Below are 13805 nucleotides of genomic sequence, written 5' to 3' on the forward strand. Positions count from 1 at the left end.
CAAACAGCAGTCCAACAATCTTATTATTTATATTTATGTCCTTCCAACTCGCCCATCCCCTTTAAAGTTCAAGTATCTTGTACCAGTGAGTCACTCATCCACCCTTTCAAGAGTATAATCATAGAAATTCTTTAAAGCTTTGTGTTTTCGGCACAACGACATTCCAATACAATCTAAGAATCACAGAGACACCCTCCAGTCCCAGGAGGACCGGGGAACAGGTTTGGCTAGAAAAAAAAGTTTTCCTCATGTGATGGGCACCCTACCAATCACACAGCACTTTCCTCAAACAACCTGGGCTCTTTAAAGCCCAGCGGAGGTGGGAGAAAGGGGCTTTTTTGGCTTTGCAGGTGGGTCGGGATTTCTGCTGGGAAGCATCACAAGAAGGGAAAGGTGAGTGCCTTGCTTTGGTCATCGTCTTCCTCTTAATGAGGCATGTGAGCAATAAGCATCTGTTAGGAGAAAAGGAAGCTTTTATGTTTAATGTCTTTTATTTTAGTCCCTGGGCTGTGTTTAGTATGTGAGAGTCTGGTACCTGGATAAGGTTAACTGCAGAAGATTATTAAGTATTTCATTTTTCTTACCTCAAGCTGTGTCTTCTCTATGGCTGCTTTAATTTGTTTCATATTTTTTCTCCTAAAGACTGGGGAGGAGGGAATGGGAAAATTAAATCTGTTGCAAATATATCTGAGTATAAAAAAAAAAAAAAAAAAAGAGAAGTAAAATTGTTGCAGAGAAAGATGAATCCAGTAATTCCCCCTCACTTGTGAAAATAGAAAAGGCAAAAAACCCCTCTCTTGTTTTGGCTGTGCTGAACTAATGAGGGAGAGAGGAAAAACCTACCTCCCAGCAATATTTCCGAGGTAATTATGCTTGATGATGATTTACCAGCCGCTCCACTGTTCATACAGGCTTCATTTCATAGCAATTTCTCTTGAAAGGAAACTTAATTAGTCTCTGACCCCTGCTTGATGCTGAGCTTTGTTTTTGCTTTATTTTTCTCCCCTGGTAGCACAAAATGACTGGTTGGCTCTTCCTTTTCTGAGTGTGCTGGACTCCTGGCACACAGGCTGTTCTCAATCAGAGGCGGCTGCGTTTCGTGGCCGGTGGAGCAACGGGGAAAGTCCAGCAGGGCAGGAGCGTGTGGTTTTGTGTGCACTGTTTGCTTTAAAATAAGTAAACGAATGATGAACTGACACATGTAAAGCATTTAGCTTCTTACAGCAGAGTCCAAGCGACTCATCGTAGCATATTTAATTGCATCCTCTTAAAAACGGTGTAACTCTGAAGATGTCCTGAGCACTTGGAAACTACCTTGTCTTTAAGCCCCTTAGGGGCTAGATTTTCCACTAAAGTTAATCGGAGGGGAAAAAAAAAAAAAAAAAAAAAAATAGGTTTATTGCTGTGTGGCCCCTCAAGCCTCGATGCATCGGAGCCTAAAGCAGGTCAGGGTGTGGGCGGGTGTGTGGCTCGCAGAGGCTTCCCACAGCCCCGGCACCGGTGCTGACACGGCACCTCCGGCAGCGCTTCCACCCCGCTGGCTTCCCTCCACCAGCACCCCAGCCCCAGCCCAGGCACCCGCTCCCTCCTGCAGAGACACGCTCCCCGGCCGGGGCTGGGTGGGCGCGGGGGGCAGGTGTTGGTGCCTGGGCTTCTGCGCCGGGGGCGGGTACGGGCAAGGAGCGGGTTTCTGGCGTTGAATGGCCGGGTTTGTTTAGTTGCGCTCAAGCGGTGCGGAGCCCTTTGGCCGAGGCACCTCGAGGCGGCGGAGGGCACGAACAATAAAACGAACGCGTCCCTCGCTTCCTTACACCAGGGGATGAGGATGCAACACCCTGTGCAGGGGCGCCGAAGTTGGGCGGGTAGCAAGGGGTGAAAGTGAATCCCCCCTGGAAGCTCCGCCACCGTGCTGAGTGACCTCCAAAAGCAGGGTGCGGAAACAAATGATGTTCACATTGGTGTTTTTGGACGTCCCTTGGTCACAGTGCTATGGCTCCACCATGACAACTGGCACAAAACACAAGGCAAACAAAATGGGACCCAGTTCTGCGTGGGGCAACGCCAAACCAATTCTTACCCATTGGCTTTTTTTGTCAAGAGATGGAGTAGGACTAGGCTAAGCAGGGGATGTTCATCTGTAAGGCTACTGAAATCCTGTCACGGTCTAAAGAAGGAGGGTGTGGAGGCTTCAGAAGGTCAACCAGCCCCATGTGTGTGAGGAATGCACAACAGAAGCTGAACCCTGCCTGAATCCAGGAACGGCTGCAAGCAGGGCTTCCTCTGAAATCCTGCATGGGGTTGTCACCTAAAATACAAGGGCAGAAGGCAGCTTCTGCAGAAAGGACCTTGCTTTTCAGCTCCCACATTTGTGCTGCGGGTCTTGCAGAGCCACTGTGAGTAGAGGCAGGGAGGAGAGGTCAAGAATGCTCCAAGCGCATGGAGATAACCTATCTGCCTGAAACTTGCAGAGGAACAGAGGGAAGCAGGGCTACCACGACTCCTGGGCTCTGACATGTTCAGCTGGACCCCCATGAGTGTCAAGAGTGTTTTGGGGGTGTGAGGGGAGAGGAGAGGGGAGAAGTTCCAGCCTCAGCTGTGACCAGGACATAAGGAACAGGAAGAAGGATGCTCTTCAGGAGGGATGTAGGTTTTTGTGGTACAAGGGGAGCAACAGATACGTTTCTAAAGCTGCTTGGAGCATGAAGAAAAGTCAGTGGTAGTGATAATTGAATACCAGGGACCTAGACATGTCATGGCTAAATTGCAAGGTCCTCAGGATGTGCTGAGGAGCACCACATCCATGAAGCTCAAGGCTGAAATCCCAGGACCTGGTCACCTACTCATGTGGAGATTTTGGATAACGGTTGCAGCTGAAGCTCAGGTTTCCTCAGGGATTTCCCTGAAGCTCCAGGAAACTGCATTTGGGTCATTAAACTCATCTTAACCAGCCTGCGAAGAAGGCTCCTCTACATCCAAACTGATCTGTGTCTGCGGGCAGGAGCTGCTGGCACCTTTCTCTCTGGGGGCTGGGAGGAGGACTGCCTACCAGTGTCACACCCAAGGGCGGTTGTGAGTCACACCTGCATGCAACTTGTCTTGGGCAAGCCCGCCAGGGTTTGCCTCATGCCTCTGTAGTCATGCCCCAGCGACCAACAGGCGCTGTGCAAGCTGCCCTTGCTTGAGGCAGCTCACCTCTGAGGCGGGAGGAGCGGGCAGTGGCTGGAAAGCCCCAGGTCTCTCAAGGCTTCTCCTCTCTGGTGTGCTGGGGGGGTCGGCATCCCAGCTGCCCAGCTGTTGCAGCACCTCCCCAGTCTCTCACCTGTGATGCCGATACGATACTAGACCCTCAACAACAGAGAAGGGGCCAGACAAGTGCTTGCCACACGTGGCGCAGGGGAACGATGTGGACACCGAGAAATGGGCTCCGGTGCCAATCTCTTGGAGGCAGAGGGAGAATTCATATTAATACAGCAACATCATGATGGTGTCTAGTTTTAAGCCTACAGTAAAGGCTCTTCCTTCTCTTTTCCTCTTCCCCATCTCTCTGCTTCCCCACTGCTCTGCAATCCTATTGGACTTAGGTAAGGTACTGGAGATCCCCAGGTTGCCTAGATGCTTGACACTCTCCAGATATCTGTGTGGTGGTCACTGTGTCCAGCTTTCCTCCCAGCTACACTATCCTAGGAGGGGGGCTTGCCCCAGGAGAAGTGGCTTGCTTTCTCAGGCTGGCATGGCTGCAGTAATACCTGCCCAAGGAGAGTCAAGAGCGAGCCCACGTACAAGGTGTGAGTGCTGTCGTTACACTGCAGGGGGGTCTGCAGGAGAGAAAGGGAGGGAGAAAAAAGGTTCCTGCAATGTCAAGGAAAGGGTTGTGACTTTGTTAACCACACTTGGCGTGATCTGTTGTGCAAGCCACATGGCACACAACCCTGCTATCTACATGGCAGCTGGAACAGACCTGCTTTTCCATGTAGTAGTCGAGTTCACATGACTGCATTAGAGCAGGGAAGATTTCCTTGATTTTGGACTTCCCCCCTTTACTTGTAATGTCTCTTAGACAGCAATAACTAAAGGCTTTTCAGTAGTATCTGGAGTTTGCAGCACAAAAATCCATGAGCCAGGCAGTGGTCTCTCCAGCTTTCAGATGAATAGAGGACCAGTGTCCGCCTCAGGTTTGGCAGACTCTGCAGTGTTGTGTTGTAGGCAACACGTGGCCAAACCCAGATTTGACCTGCAAGGCAGTTTTATGTGGGCCTCTGGGCATGCTGGCTGGTCAACAGGTTTGGCAGGGACAGAGATTCAGGTTGACCTCTTGAGCCTGCCATTTGCAAATACAGAGCCATACAGCTCCAGGTGTATTGGGCTGGCCTCCAGGCACCTGGCTGGCAATAAACATGGCTTCTCGCCATCCCCAGTTGTGCTATCATGGAAAATACTTCTGTGCTCTGCTGCTGGTATAATAGTGAGAACACTGGAGATCTCTCCATGCCGAATCCTCAAACCATTGCAGAAAGGGTGGTAGGAAATCTTGGTTTTCTCTCTGTCACTGTTGAAAGTCCTCCCTACCCTAAAAATGCAGCTGCTGAGGAGGCTGAAGGTGGCATTGTTAGAGATGTCCCACGATGCTCTGTTCCTCGAGAAACTCCTCTTCATTGACAGCCATGTCTTCTCTTATTTTCCAACAGATTCTTTGAAGAACCACAGAGTCAGTAACCCCAGCAAGAGAAGGCACTAGTACAGGTACTGTGGCAGAAGAGGTGTATTCAAGCCACTTTTCCTGTAGTCTGCTCAAGTTGAGCCCACTCCAGCCTTTCTTTCACTGATTATATTTTCTTAACTACCCAGCAAATGCAGCTGTCTCAAGGTTGGGGATTTTTTCCCTCCCTCTCTCTATGCACACACGCACTCCGTCCCTTTGAAAAAAAGGGCTTGGTTGGTGCTGGCATCTGGGCTTGTTTCTCCAAGAGGTCTCACACCTCTGACTAGTGCCTTTATGCTGCTCTCTCTGGAAGAGGATGAATTCGACACGGGGTGCCGGGCCCCAGCCCGCAGGATATAGCGCTCTCAGGAATTTGGTGGGAATGCTATTTGGCCTGGCTCCCACAAGCCAGCTGCAGCCTGGGCTGCTCCCTCCCTCCCTCCCTCGCACCTGACAGGGAACAGGGGGCCCAGCCCCAGTTCTCGGCATGGGTGGGAGATGGGGCTAGCCTTAGCAAGGCGCTGCCAAGCCATGTGCCGTAGCCGTATATGTGGGATACAGCTAAAGTGCCACGGTTACCAGTTCAGTCCTGTGGTAGTGCTGGCCAAAATCAAACAGCCAGTGGGGTGGGTGGCATACGCTGGGGTAAAACTGGCTCCTCTGGAAGAGGAGTAAGTTGAGGGCACTCAACTTGTCCCCCATCCATCTGGGTGTAGCTGGTGTTGCTAGCCAGGTGAAAATGTAACACCGTAAGCTGGGGTTTGCATGGGTGCTGTTGTGGTGATGAAAACCCTACCCAAAAGGGAGCCAAAGACACCGGCTGCCCCCAGAATGGTCCCAATCTTCTGTAGCTCAAGGATCAGGGAGAGTTTGAGTTATTAGGTTCACACCTGGGCAAGTTCCTCTGAAACTACTATGAAGGAAGGGGTGGAAGCCGTACAAACAGGCTGATACATTCTTTCTACTCTTCTGTCAGGGTGAATTTCTGTTTCTGTGTGAAGCTTTATTATACTGGTTTAACTGAAGACTGTCTTTGGTTTTTCCCAGGTTGCATGAAGAATTAAAGATGGCAAAAAGTGTTGATGGCATACACATCTTGCAGGGTCTATTAGTCTTCGGGAATGTGGTCATTGGGGTGAGTGAAGTGGGACAAGTATGGGTGGATGCTTCCTTCCAGTGTGACGCTTCTTAAAACAGCAGTTCCCAGCTATGAAATCCCTCTTCACATGTGAAGTCCACACATAAATAAACCAGTAAAGTGGGAGAGGAGGAGTAAAGAAGGGCTGTGTTAGCTGATCAGATGGGTGGGGAAGAGACAGCAAGGGTCAGCAGGGGCTGATCCACAAGGCCAACACGAGTTCTAGGGGAAGAGCCCTTGCTGCTGACCAACATCTTTCTAGTCAACTCCGTCCATATAGTGATGGGAAAGGTTCTGTTAATTCTTTCTTAACATCCTCAAGCCCTAGGCCTGAACTCTCAGGTCTAGGCTAGGTGAGTTTTGCCTGCAATTCTTCTGTGAAGGCACCGTACAAGAGATTGTAGAGCTGATCAGGGGAGGAGTTGAGTAGCTCCTGTTTGGCAGGAAGCTGAATGAAAGTGGTCTCTGTCTTTTTCTGTCTCTGCTATTTCTTTGGGGAAGCTTGATCTAATGGATTTCCTGAACTTGCTCTTCTTAGATGTGCGGCATTGCCCTGACAGCAGAGTGCATCTTCTTTGTGTCCGATCCTCATGGTCTCTATCCTCTGCTGGAAGCTACAGAAAATGATGACATCTATGCTGCTGCCTGGATTGGCATCTTTGTTGGCTTTGCACTCTTTGCTCTGTCTATCCTTGGTATCATTGGAGTCATTAAGTCCAACAGGACCTTGCTGCTGGTGGTAAGTGTAGCAAAGTTTGCCTACCAATTGCTGCCAGACCAAAAAAATGCCGCCTCAGTTTCCTTGTTCATCTTGGTGATCACTCACTGAGCTTTTATTAGTGATAAGGAGCCGAAGGATCTTCTTGATCAGGGCTGCCGTGTCCCACAAGATGAATCCTATGAGGACACATGCATGAGAAGCTCCTGAACCAGGTTGAGGCAATTAATGGTGATAGTGACCATGGAGGTTTAAGCTGACTGCATGACCGTGACCTTGCTCTGAAGCAATGCAGAAGCACTTGTGCAATCAGATGTAGTTGGGATGTGGTTTACAGCCTTGTTTCTCCCCACCCCTTGCTGCCTTTCAGCTGTCATATACTATTCAGTTTAGGAGCTGTAAGTGATGACTTCTGTACAAGGCGTTAGTATGTGTTAGTATACCAAATATGGGTGCAATCGAGAACATTAGACATCAGCAGGCAGGCAGAAATTACAGGGGTGGGGGCAGAAAGCTTTGGATAAGCCTGGGGCAATGTTAACATGTGAACAAATGTCTGTACAATTTCTTACTTAGTCTTTTAGGTTGGCAGTGACAAAACTTAACTGGTGCTTTTATTACGAAGGGCAAAGCCAAAAACTCTGGAATCATCTCTCTCTTGCATTAATGTGGGACAGCAGGGTGTCTGTTTTAAATGGGAGACACTTAGAGATCTGAACTCTTATGCCAGGGAATTTTCCAGCAAACAGCTGAGGGAATAGAATTCCCTTAACTCTGAATTTTGGTGTCTTGGCTAAACCCCAAGGCTGTGGTATAAGAGCTAAGAGAGGGTACAAGGGGCAGAAGCTGGGGTAAAAGGGAAACATATGCCTGGAATCTAAGAAGTACACTATAAAATGTGAGAGGAAAAACAGAGACACAAGAAATCCAAAGGGAATATGGGAAAGGTTAAAGGGATTGTGCTGAGAAGGGAAGAGAAACAGTGAAATGGACTGTGAGAGGTGATCCTCGGGATCTGTTTTCATGAAGAATCTTTGTTCACAAAGTAGGAGTGCTAAGGAAATCTGACAATGCAAAATCAGGAGGATCTGAATGACACCCTAAATTGCACCTTCTGTTTCCCCAAAGTACAAGCTCTCCTGCTAGGAGTGAACAGCTTTTTGCTGAAAAGCTTACAGCTGGCAAGTGGAAGTGGAAGGAGGAGATATGACACAAGCATAAGTTGCCAATGAGACGCAACAAAGAAAAGGGCAAATGTTATTCGAGGATGTATCAGGCAAAGTGCTTTCCATAGATGCAGTGTGGTATTAATGCCATGAGGTTCTGATGAAATCTTGTCTGTGAGATGGAGAACAATTCCAGTCATACACCTTCAAGGGAGCAGATTGTAAACTGAAACAAGCACAGGGAAGGGCTACATGGATGTTCAGGGGCACGGGGAGGACTGAGGAGACTATGATAGCCTGGTCTCCTTTGCCTTGAGCAGGGTTTCAGGCTTAATCTTGAAAAAACTGTTTAACTTTCTCCAAGAGCTAACTCTACTGTCTGTCTCTCACAGTATATTATCCTGATGCTGATCACTTATGCATTTGAAATGGCTTCTTGCATCACGGCAGCAACTCACCGAGACTTCGTGAGTATTTCTTTCATCATGTATTCTTTCAACTGCACTGGGAAATGTTGCAGTTCTAGAGCATAAAGTGGTCCTGTTCAGTGTAGTAAATGGCTTGTGTGGTAGAATGGTGTAAACTCAAAGGACTTAGAGTTAGACCCCATAAGGAAACTCTCCAGTGTAATCACTCTAATCAAGGAAATAACTTTGTTCTTTTCAACATAGTTTTGTTATTTTTAACATTTTAAAATGTTTACAAGCTTGTAGTTATGGAAATAATAGTGTGGGTTAGCTGAATCATCAATACAGTGTTTAGTCTTTCAGCTACAGACTGATTAGTCTATCATACATGCAGAAGACAAATATTCAGCATTGCCTCAGGCAGTGTTACTAGTGAGGGAAAGATTACGTGGGTTATTGGAGATATTGGTAGGGGAGGAAACGACTTGCGGTGCTTTAATTCCAAGCAACATATCAAATGTAACCCATAGCTTCTGCACATCTCCTGTGATCTGATATCTGGTACAGCCTGATTAAGAGTTATGTTCAAGATCTACATCTTTGTTACTTCTGCTCTTAAAATCCTGCTGTAAAACTGTGGGAGAAACAGCATTCCTGTTCTCCAGCAGGACACTGAAACAAGCAAACAAACCCACCCCAAATAACCCTATATTTGCTTTACATGACCACTTTTACTTACATAGTTCCTGCATTCTTCTCTGTTCTTTTTTTTTTTTTTCTGTAGCTCACTCCAAATGTCTTCCTGAAGCAAATGCTAGAGAGGTATCAGAAGTCAGAGGCAGACAATAACAATGACAAATGGATGACTGAAGGGGTCACAAAGACATGGGATAAACTCATGCTTCAGGTAATAATAACACTGAAAACTCACTAATTACTAAACGCTCTGCAGCCCTGGAATTTCAAGTCCTCCTTGGGGCCGCTTGGTAATAAAGAGGACAGCATCTGCCTTGAACCTTAAAGAAAGTCTTGCCACACTCCCCATTTCAATCATTTATCAGATGGCAGACTGTCAAAGGGAGACACTTCAAAAATCTCTCCCATAAATCTGTGGTTAATGCCTAACTCTGGTCCAGCCTTGTGCAGAGCTGTGACCTGGGCCCATAAAGTCTGTCCCCTCTCTCTCCCCGCAGAACCAGTGCTGCGGGGTGCAGGGCCCCTCCGACTGGCAGGAGTACACGTCCGCCTTCCGCGACACGCACAGCGACGCCGAATACCCTTGGCCGCGCAACTGCTGTGTCATGGACGCCCAAGGGTCTCCTGTCAACCTCGATGGCTGCAAGCTCGGAGTCCCCGGCTACTATAACAGCAACGTAAGATGCTCTCTGCTTTTTCCAGTTAAGATATGTTGGTCAAAAGCGCCTTGATGGAAGGGAAGGAAACAGTGAATAGCCTTCCTCCTCCCCTGTAAGCTACAGGTGTTCAAAAGATTTCTGGACGAGAAGCAATGCCTGTAAGGTCCTAACCATGTTGCTGAACACAGGATAGGTTGTAATAAAGGTTTTCCTGATGGGCAGAGAACTATTAAGAAAACTCTCCCAATGCCACTAGTAAGAAGTTACATCTCCAACTTGTAGATGGACAGTAGCTAAATCAAACTCAGCCCAAAGATGAATGCATACAATACAAGTGAGCAGTTCTTCTCCTCAAGGTAGAACTTTTCAGTAGACCAGCTTGTCCTATTCAAACAGATTGCTGGGCCATGAGCTCCAACTTCTGCACTAGCAAGCATTTCTAGAAGGCATTCAAGCTTCCAAGTTTGCCTGCATCTTCTTGATTCTGGAGGTCAACTCTGTGTTGGCTGTGTTTGGTTATATATACATACACTTGACATGTGGATGGCACAGGAAGTTGTCCTTGAAGTGTCTGAGATGGGTCTACTTCATATTTGGAGCTAGAAACAGGTAGGCTATCTGCAAGTTGTCAATAAACAGCATAGCTCTGGCTTGTCTTCTTGAGATCCCGTGAGATACACAAATTGCAACAGGGGAGTAGCATGCCACCTCCGTCTCTCTCAGAGGTGGATAAGCTTGTTGTCTTGTGGTACAAGCTCAAAGCTGGCGTTGATTTATTCGTGGTTGTCTTACAGGGTTGTTACGATGCTATTTCCGGGCCAATGAACACACATGCCTGGGGTGTTGCCTGGTTTGGTTTTGCCATCCTCTGCTGGACTGTAAGTACTTAATATTTGCCTTTATTTCCTCTCCACTTTTCTTGCTAATCCACACCCAGCTGGATGGAGGTGGATGACAGGACTGATGCATTTAAAATGTCTGTATGTTATAGTTATTCATTCATCACCAATCTGCCTGTAGCCTGTTCCACTAACAGGACTATATTTACAAGTTCCCCTCTAGTTTGGCTTCCACAGGTGAGGAACTAGATGGCCTTATAGCCTGCTGTGGTCTGCTGCAATACAACACAGCTTGTAGATATTTGTTTGTGAAGGGTATTGGATCATCTAAACAGTAATCATGACAGATAATTCAGTTTCTAGTTCAAAGACTTTGTATGAGTGTTTTGAGTACTCAGGGTTCAGCAGCTTTGTGACAGATAATCCCCAGCAAGCTGAGTCATCCAGTCAAATAGTTATGGCTGCACATACATTTTTTCTTCACTGTGAATCTTCTGTGCAGATAAAAAACTCTAAGCCTCCTCTGCCTGAATGGACTTTTCTTATCAAGAACTGCTGTGGCTCTCACCTACCAGTAGGACTAAATTGGGCTCCTGGGGGAGAGGTGAGGAGAGGTTGAAAGGGAGCAGAGAAACTTAGTAGTCTTGTCGTTTCAGTTCTGTGTTCTCCTTGGTACCATGTTCTACTGGAGCAGAATTGAATACTGAAGGCCCTGTGTCCTCAGCACTGTCCTGAAGCACCGTGTGAAACTGCATTTGTTCGTCTCCTGCTCGATTCAACTTGTGCCACGGAGGACTTGAAGTTTTCCCGCTACCTCTCCCATATATACTTTTTCCCCTCCAAAAAGTTGACACAGAGAGCTGATGACTCCAGGAAAGAATCTTCTTGTCCCTTCTTTGCCCCTTGTTCTGCAGCCTTAATGCCTCCTGGCTGAGGCACATCCTTCTTTTGTTGTTCAAGGAATTCTTGGAGCATAAGATAAAAAGTGATCTGATTTGTCCTGTGATGACATCAGAACGGGAAATGTCCATATATGCTTGCTCCAGAAAAATGTCTCTTTAAAACTAGGTTGATGTAAATCATACTGTTAAAGGCTCTAGAAAGGGCTATGTGAGCAAAACTGTAACCTCCTGTGACCAATAAAGACGGATAGAAGGGAGAAGACTGCAAACCTCTCTGATATATTTTATCGTTCAACTTCTGTTCTTGGTCTCTGTCACCCCTTGCCTTAGAATAAGGCAGATTCTCTAAAATTTTAAGTGTGTCAGCAGTAAAGACGTGTCACAGGAAAAATGTCTGTTGCTAGTGAAGCCCAATAAAAGGCTAGCTCACTCCTCAGCAATATGCTGCCTATATTCAAGCCTACCTCCTGTCACTGATGAAACTACTGCATGTGCTCCTACCTTCATAACTGCCAGTCCAGGAAAAGCTCCACTTGCTAACAAGCAACTCCTTCAAAAAGCTGTTAGGTACTTCACACAAGATTTCACACGTTTACTGGCTAGAATTTGTGCAGAATACAAGGGGTCCTCTGCCATAGTTGGCTTTGAGAAAGTGACTGTCCCATGCTCCCAGATTACCATGCTTTTTGCTTCAGTTATCTGCACGTGTATGGTCATGTCCCCTGTGTACTTCCCCTTCCACATCCCTGGATCAGGTAGGATAAAAGGCAAATAATGACAATGAGTAACTCTTGTGAAAAATGCAGTCAAGTAGCTAATTGAACTAAATCCAGTCCTTGCATCAGCAGTTACAGTTCTCACTCAGTTCAACAGAGGCTGTTTACTTTGTCCAAGACTGATTTGGTGTTTTCCCTAGCAAATGCTTCAGTAATTATATGTGTCATGTGAAATATGCTCCTGTATAGAACGTTTTAAGGTGAAGCCTCTTCCTAAGGTGTAGTGGTTCAGGTCCTGACACTTCCCAGCTGCCTTGATTTTTTGTTTTTGTATATTCACCCAGATACTAATTAAAAACAAATGGAAGTGAATTTTTTTTTTTGTTGTTCAAGATGGTGTGTTTGGGAAGGGGAAATGATAAAGGTCTGGGTCTGGGACATCTGGGGCAGTGCACAGGCAGGCTTTACAGTCCTGTAACCCTGTCCTGGAGATCAGAGTGCAAGCACCATCATGCACGGTGCAATAGAAGCTCTGTAGCTGAATAGTCCCTTGCTAGGGTGCTGGGGGAGAGAAGCAGGCGGCTATGAGTGCGAATAACTTGAGGAGGAAACAGATCCCTGCAACATAGAAGGGGTTTTCAGTATCAGTGTGCCTTCAGAAAGGAAAAGCCCCATGGATCAGCCCCTCCATTGGTTCAGTGGAGTGGTGACTGTCTTGGAGACTCTGGCCTCTCAGCAATTTCCATAAAGAAAGTAGTCTTCAGCACTTTTTTGTGAGGTTTCAGGCATGGATGGACCATGCAGATCATGTGTGTCAGTGGTCTGGATTTATTTTTGAAATGGGGTTGAAGTTTGGTGGTAGGGTTGGGGGGTTTTTATAATACCTAAATCTAAAGAACTCTAAAGAGAATGAGTGTCTACCTAAGTTAGGTAGCAATAGTAAAGACTGGATTCTCTGACACTTGCCATGAACAGCAAATCTCTGCCAATTGCGACAGCAGAGAGGAGAGAAGTGGGGGAGGAAGGACAGTGTGGGCACACAGCCTCTGTCTTCACTTGGCCAAACACCTCCAATAACCCCTCAGTCACGGCAGCCTTTGTGGACAGCCACACTCCAGCACAAATGTCTCTTGCTCGAGTTATTTCTGAAACTTACGTAGCTCTGCAAATGGGTGAAACATCTGGCTATAGGACTTTTGAGAGACTAGCAGGGTCTTCTCCATATAGATGTGGCTGGAGATATGGCCTGGAGAAAACTCTAGGACCATAGAAGAAGATCATTTCAAATATTATTCTACTCCTCTGGTCTTTTGCTTCAGACCTGGAGGTTTCTTTCTTCCTGCTCCTTGTAAACGTGGTGTGATTATGGCATTGAGCACAATACAGAGAAAATGCTGCAGGATTCTGCAGAAGAGGAACTGAGACCACTTTAAGTAGACTACTGTGGTATTAACTGTTCCAACCTGTTGCAAATGATACCATTGACCTATTGCATAAGCAGCAGCTTAAGCCGATTAAGTTTGGGTTCTACAAATTTGCTTCCTGCTTCTTAAGACTTTCCCTCATGCTGAGCTTTATGATTTATGTTTTAAAATTAAAAGCTGTGATGCACAAGTGATCCAGGCAATGGTGGATCTTTGGAGAAGTGCCAAACATGCCACAATGCAACCAGAAAAACCCAGCTTTATCTGACTGAAATGAGGAGGAAGAAAACTGGACTGATGGCAGAATGATGTTGAGCAGGCTCGTGAAAAATCCTGCACAGCTTTTACTGGTTTTTCTGCTTCTGAAGGTTGATTCCAATCTCTTCAAGTTCCCTACCTGGGGTGCCAGGGGAAGGTGAGGAAGGGATGGATTCTGTGACA

The 13805-nt window shown here is 46.8% G+C and overlaps 1 protein-coding gene across 1 annotated transcript; it reads left to right on the plus strand.

The window, feature by feature from the left end:
- Nucleotides 1–11664, plus strand: UPK1B (uroplakin 1B). Its single transcript, XM_033005150.2, has 9 exons — nt 1–393; nt 4686–4740; nt 5747–5834; nt 6376–6576; nt 8114–8188; nt 8913–9035; nt 9322–9501; nt 10278–10361; nt 10979–11664. Exons 3-9 carry the CDS (start codon nt 5766–5768, stop codon nt 11027–11029), a joined length of 783 nt encoding a protein of 260 aa, XP_032861041.1. The 5' UTR covers nt 1–393; nt 4686–4740; nt 5747–5765; the 3' UTR covers nt 11030–11664.
- Nucleotides 11665–13805: the final 2141 nt, after the last annotated feature.

This window comes from Tyto alba, unplaced genomic scaffold (assembly GCF_018691265.1).
Source record: "Tyto alba isolate M040663 unplaced genomic scaffold, T.alba_DEE_v4.0 Super-Scaffold_14, whole genome shotgun sequence".
Classification (NCBI taxonomy): Eukaryota; Metazoa; Chordata; class Aves; order Strigiformes; family Tytonidae; genus Tyto; species Tyto alba.

Bases quoted from the DNA above. Each gene is read 5' to 3' on its own strand.
- UPK1B (XM_033005150.2), top strand. From the start codon at position 5,766: ATGGCAAAAAGTGTTGATGGCATACACATCTTGCAGGGTCTATTAGTC. The intron at 9,036-9,321 runs GTAATAATAACA...CTCTCCCCGCAG, and splicing joins GGGATAAACTCATGCTTCAG to AACCAGTGCTGCGGGGTGCA. The intron at 9,502-10,277 runs GTAAGATGCTCT...GTTGTCTTACAG, and splicing joins CCGGCTACTATAACAGCAAC to GGTTGTTACGATGCTATTTC.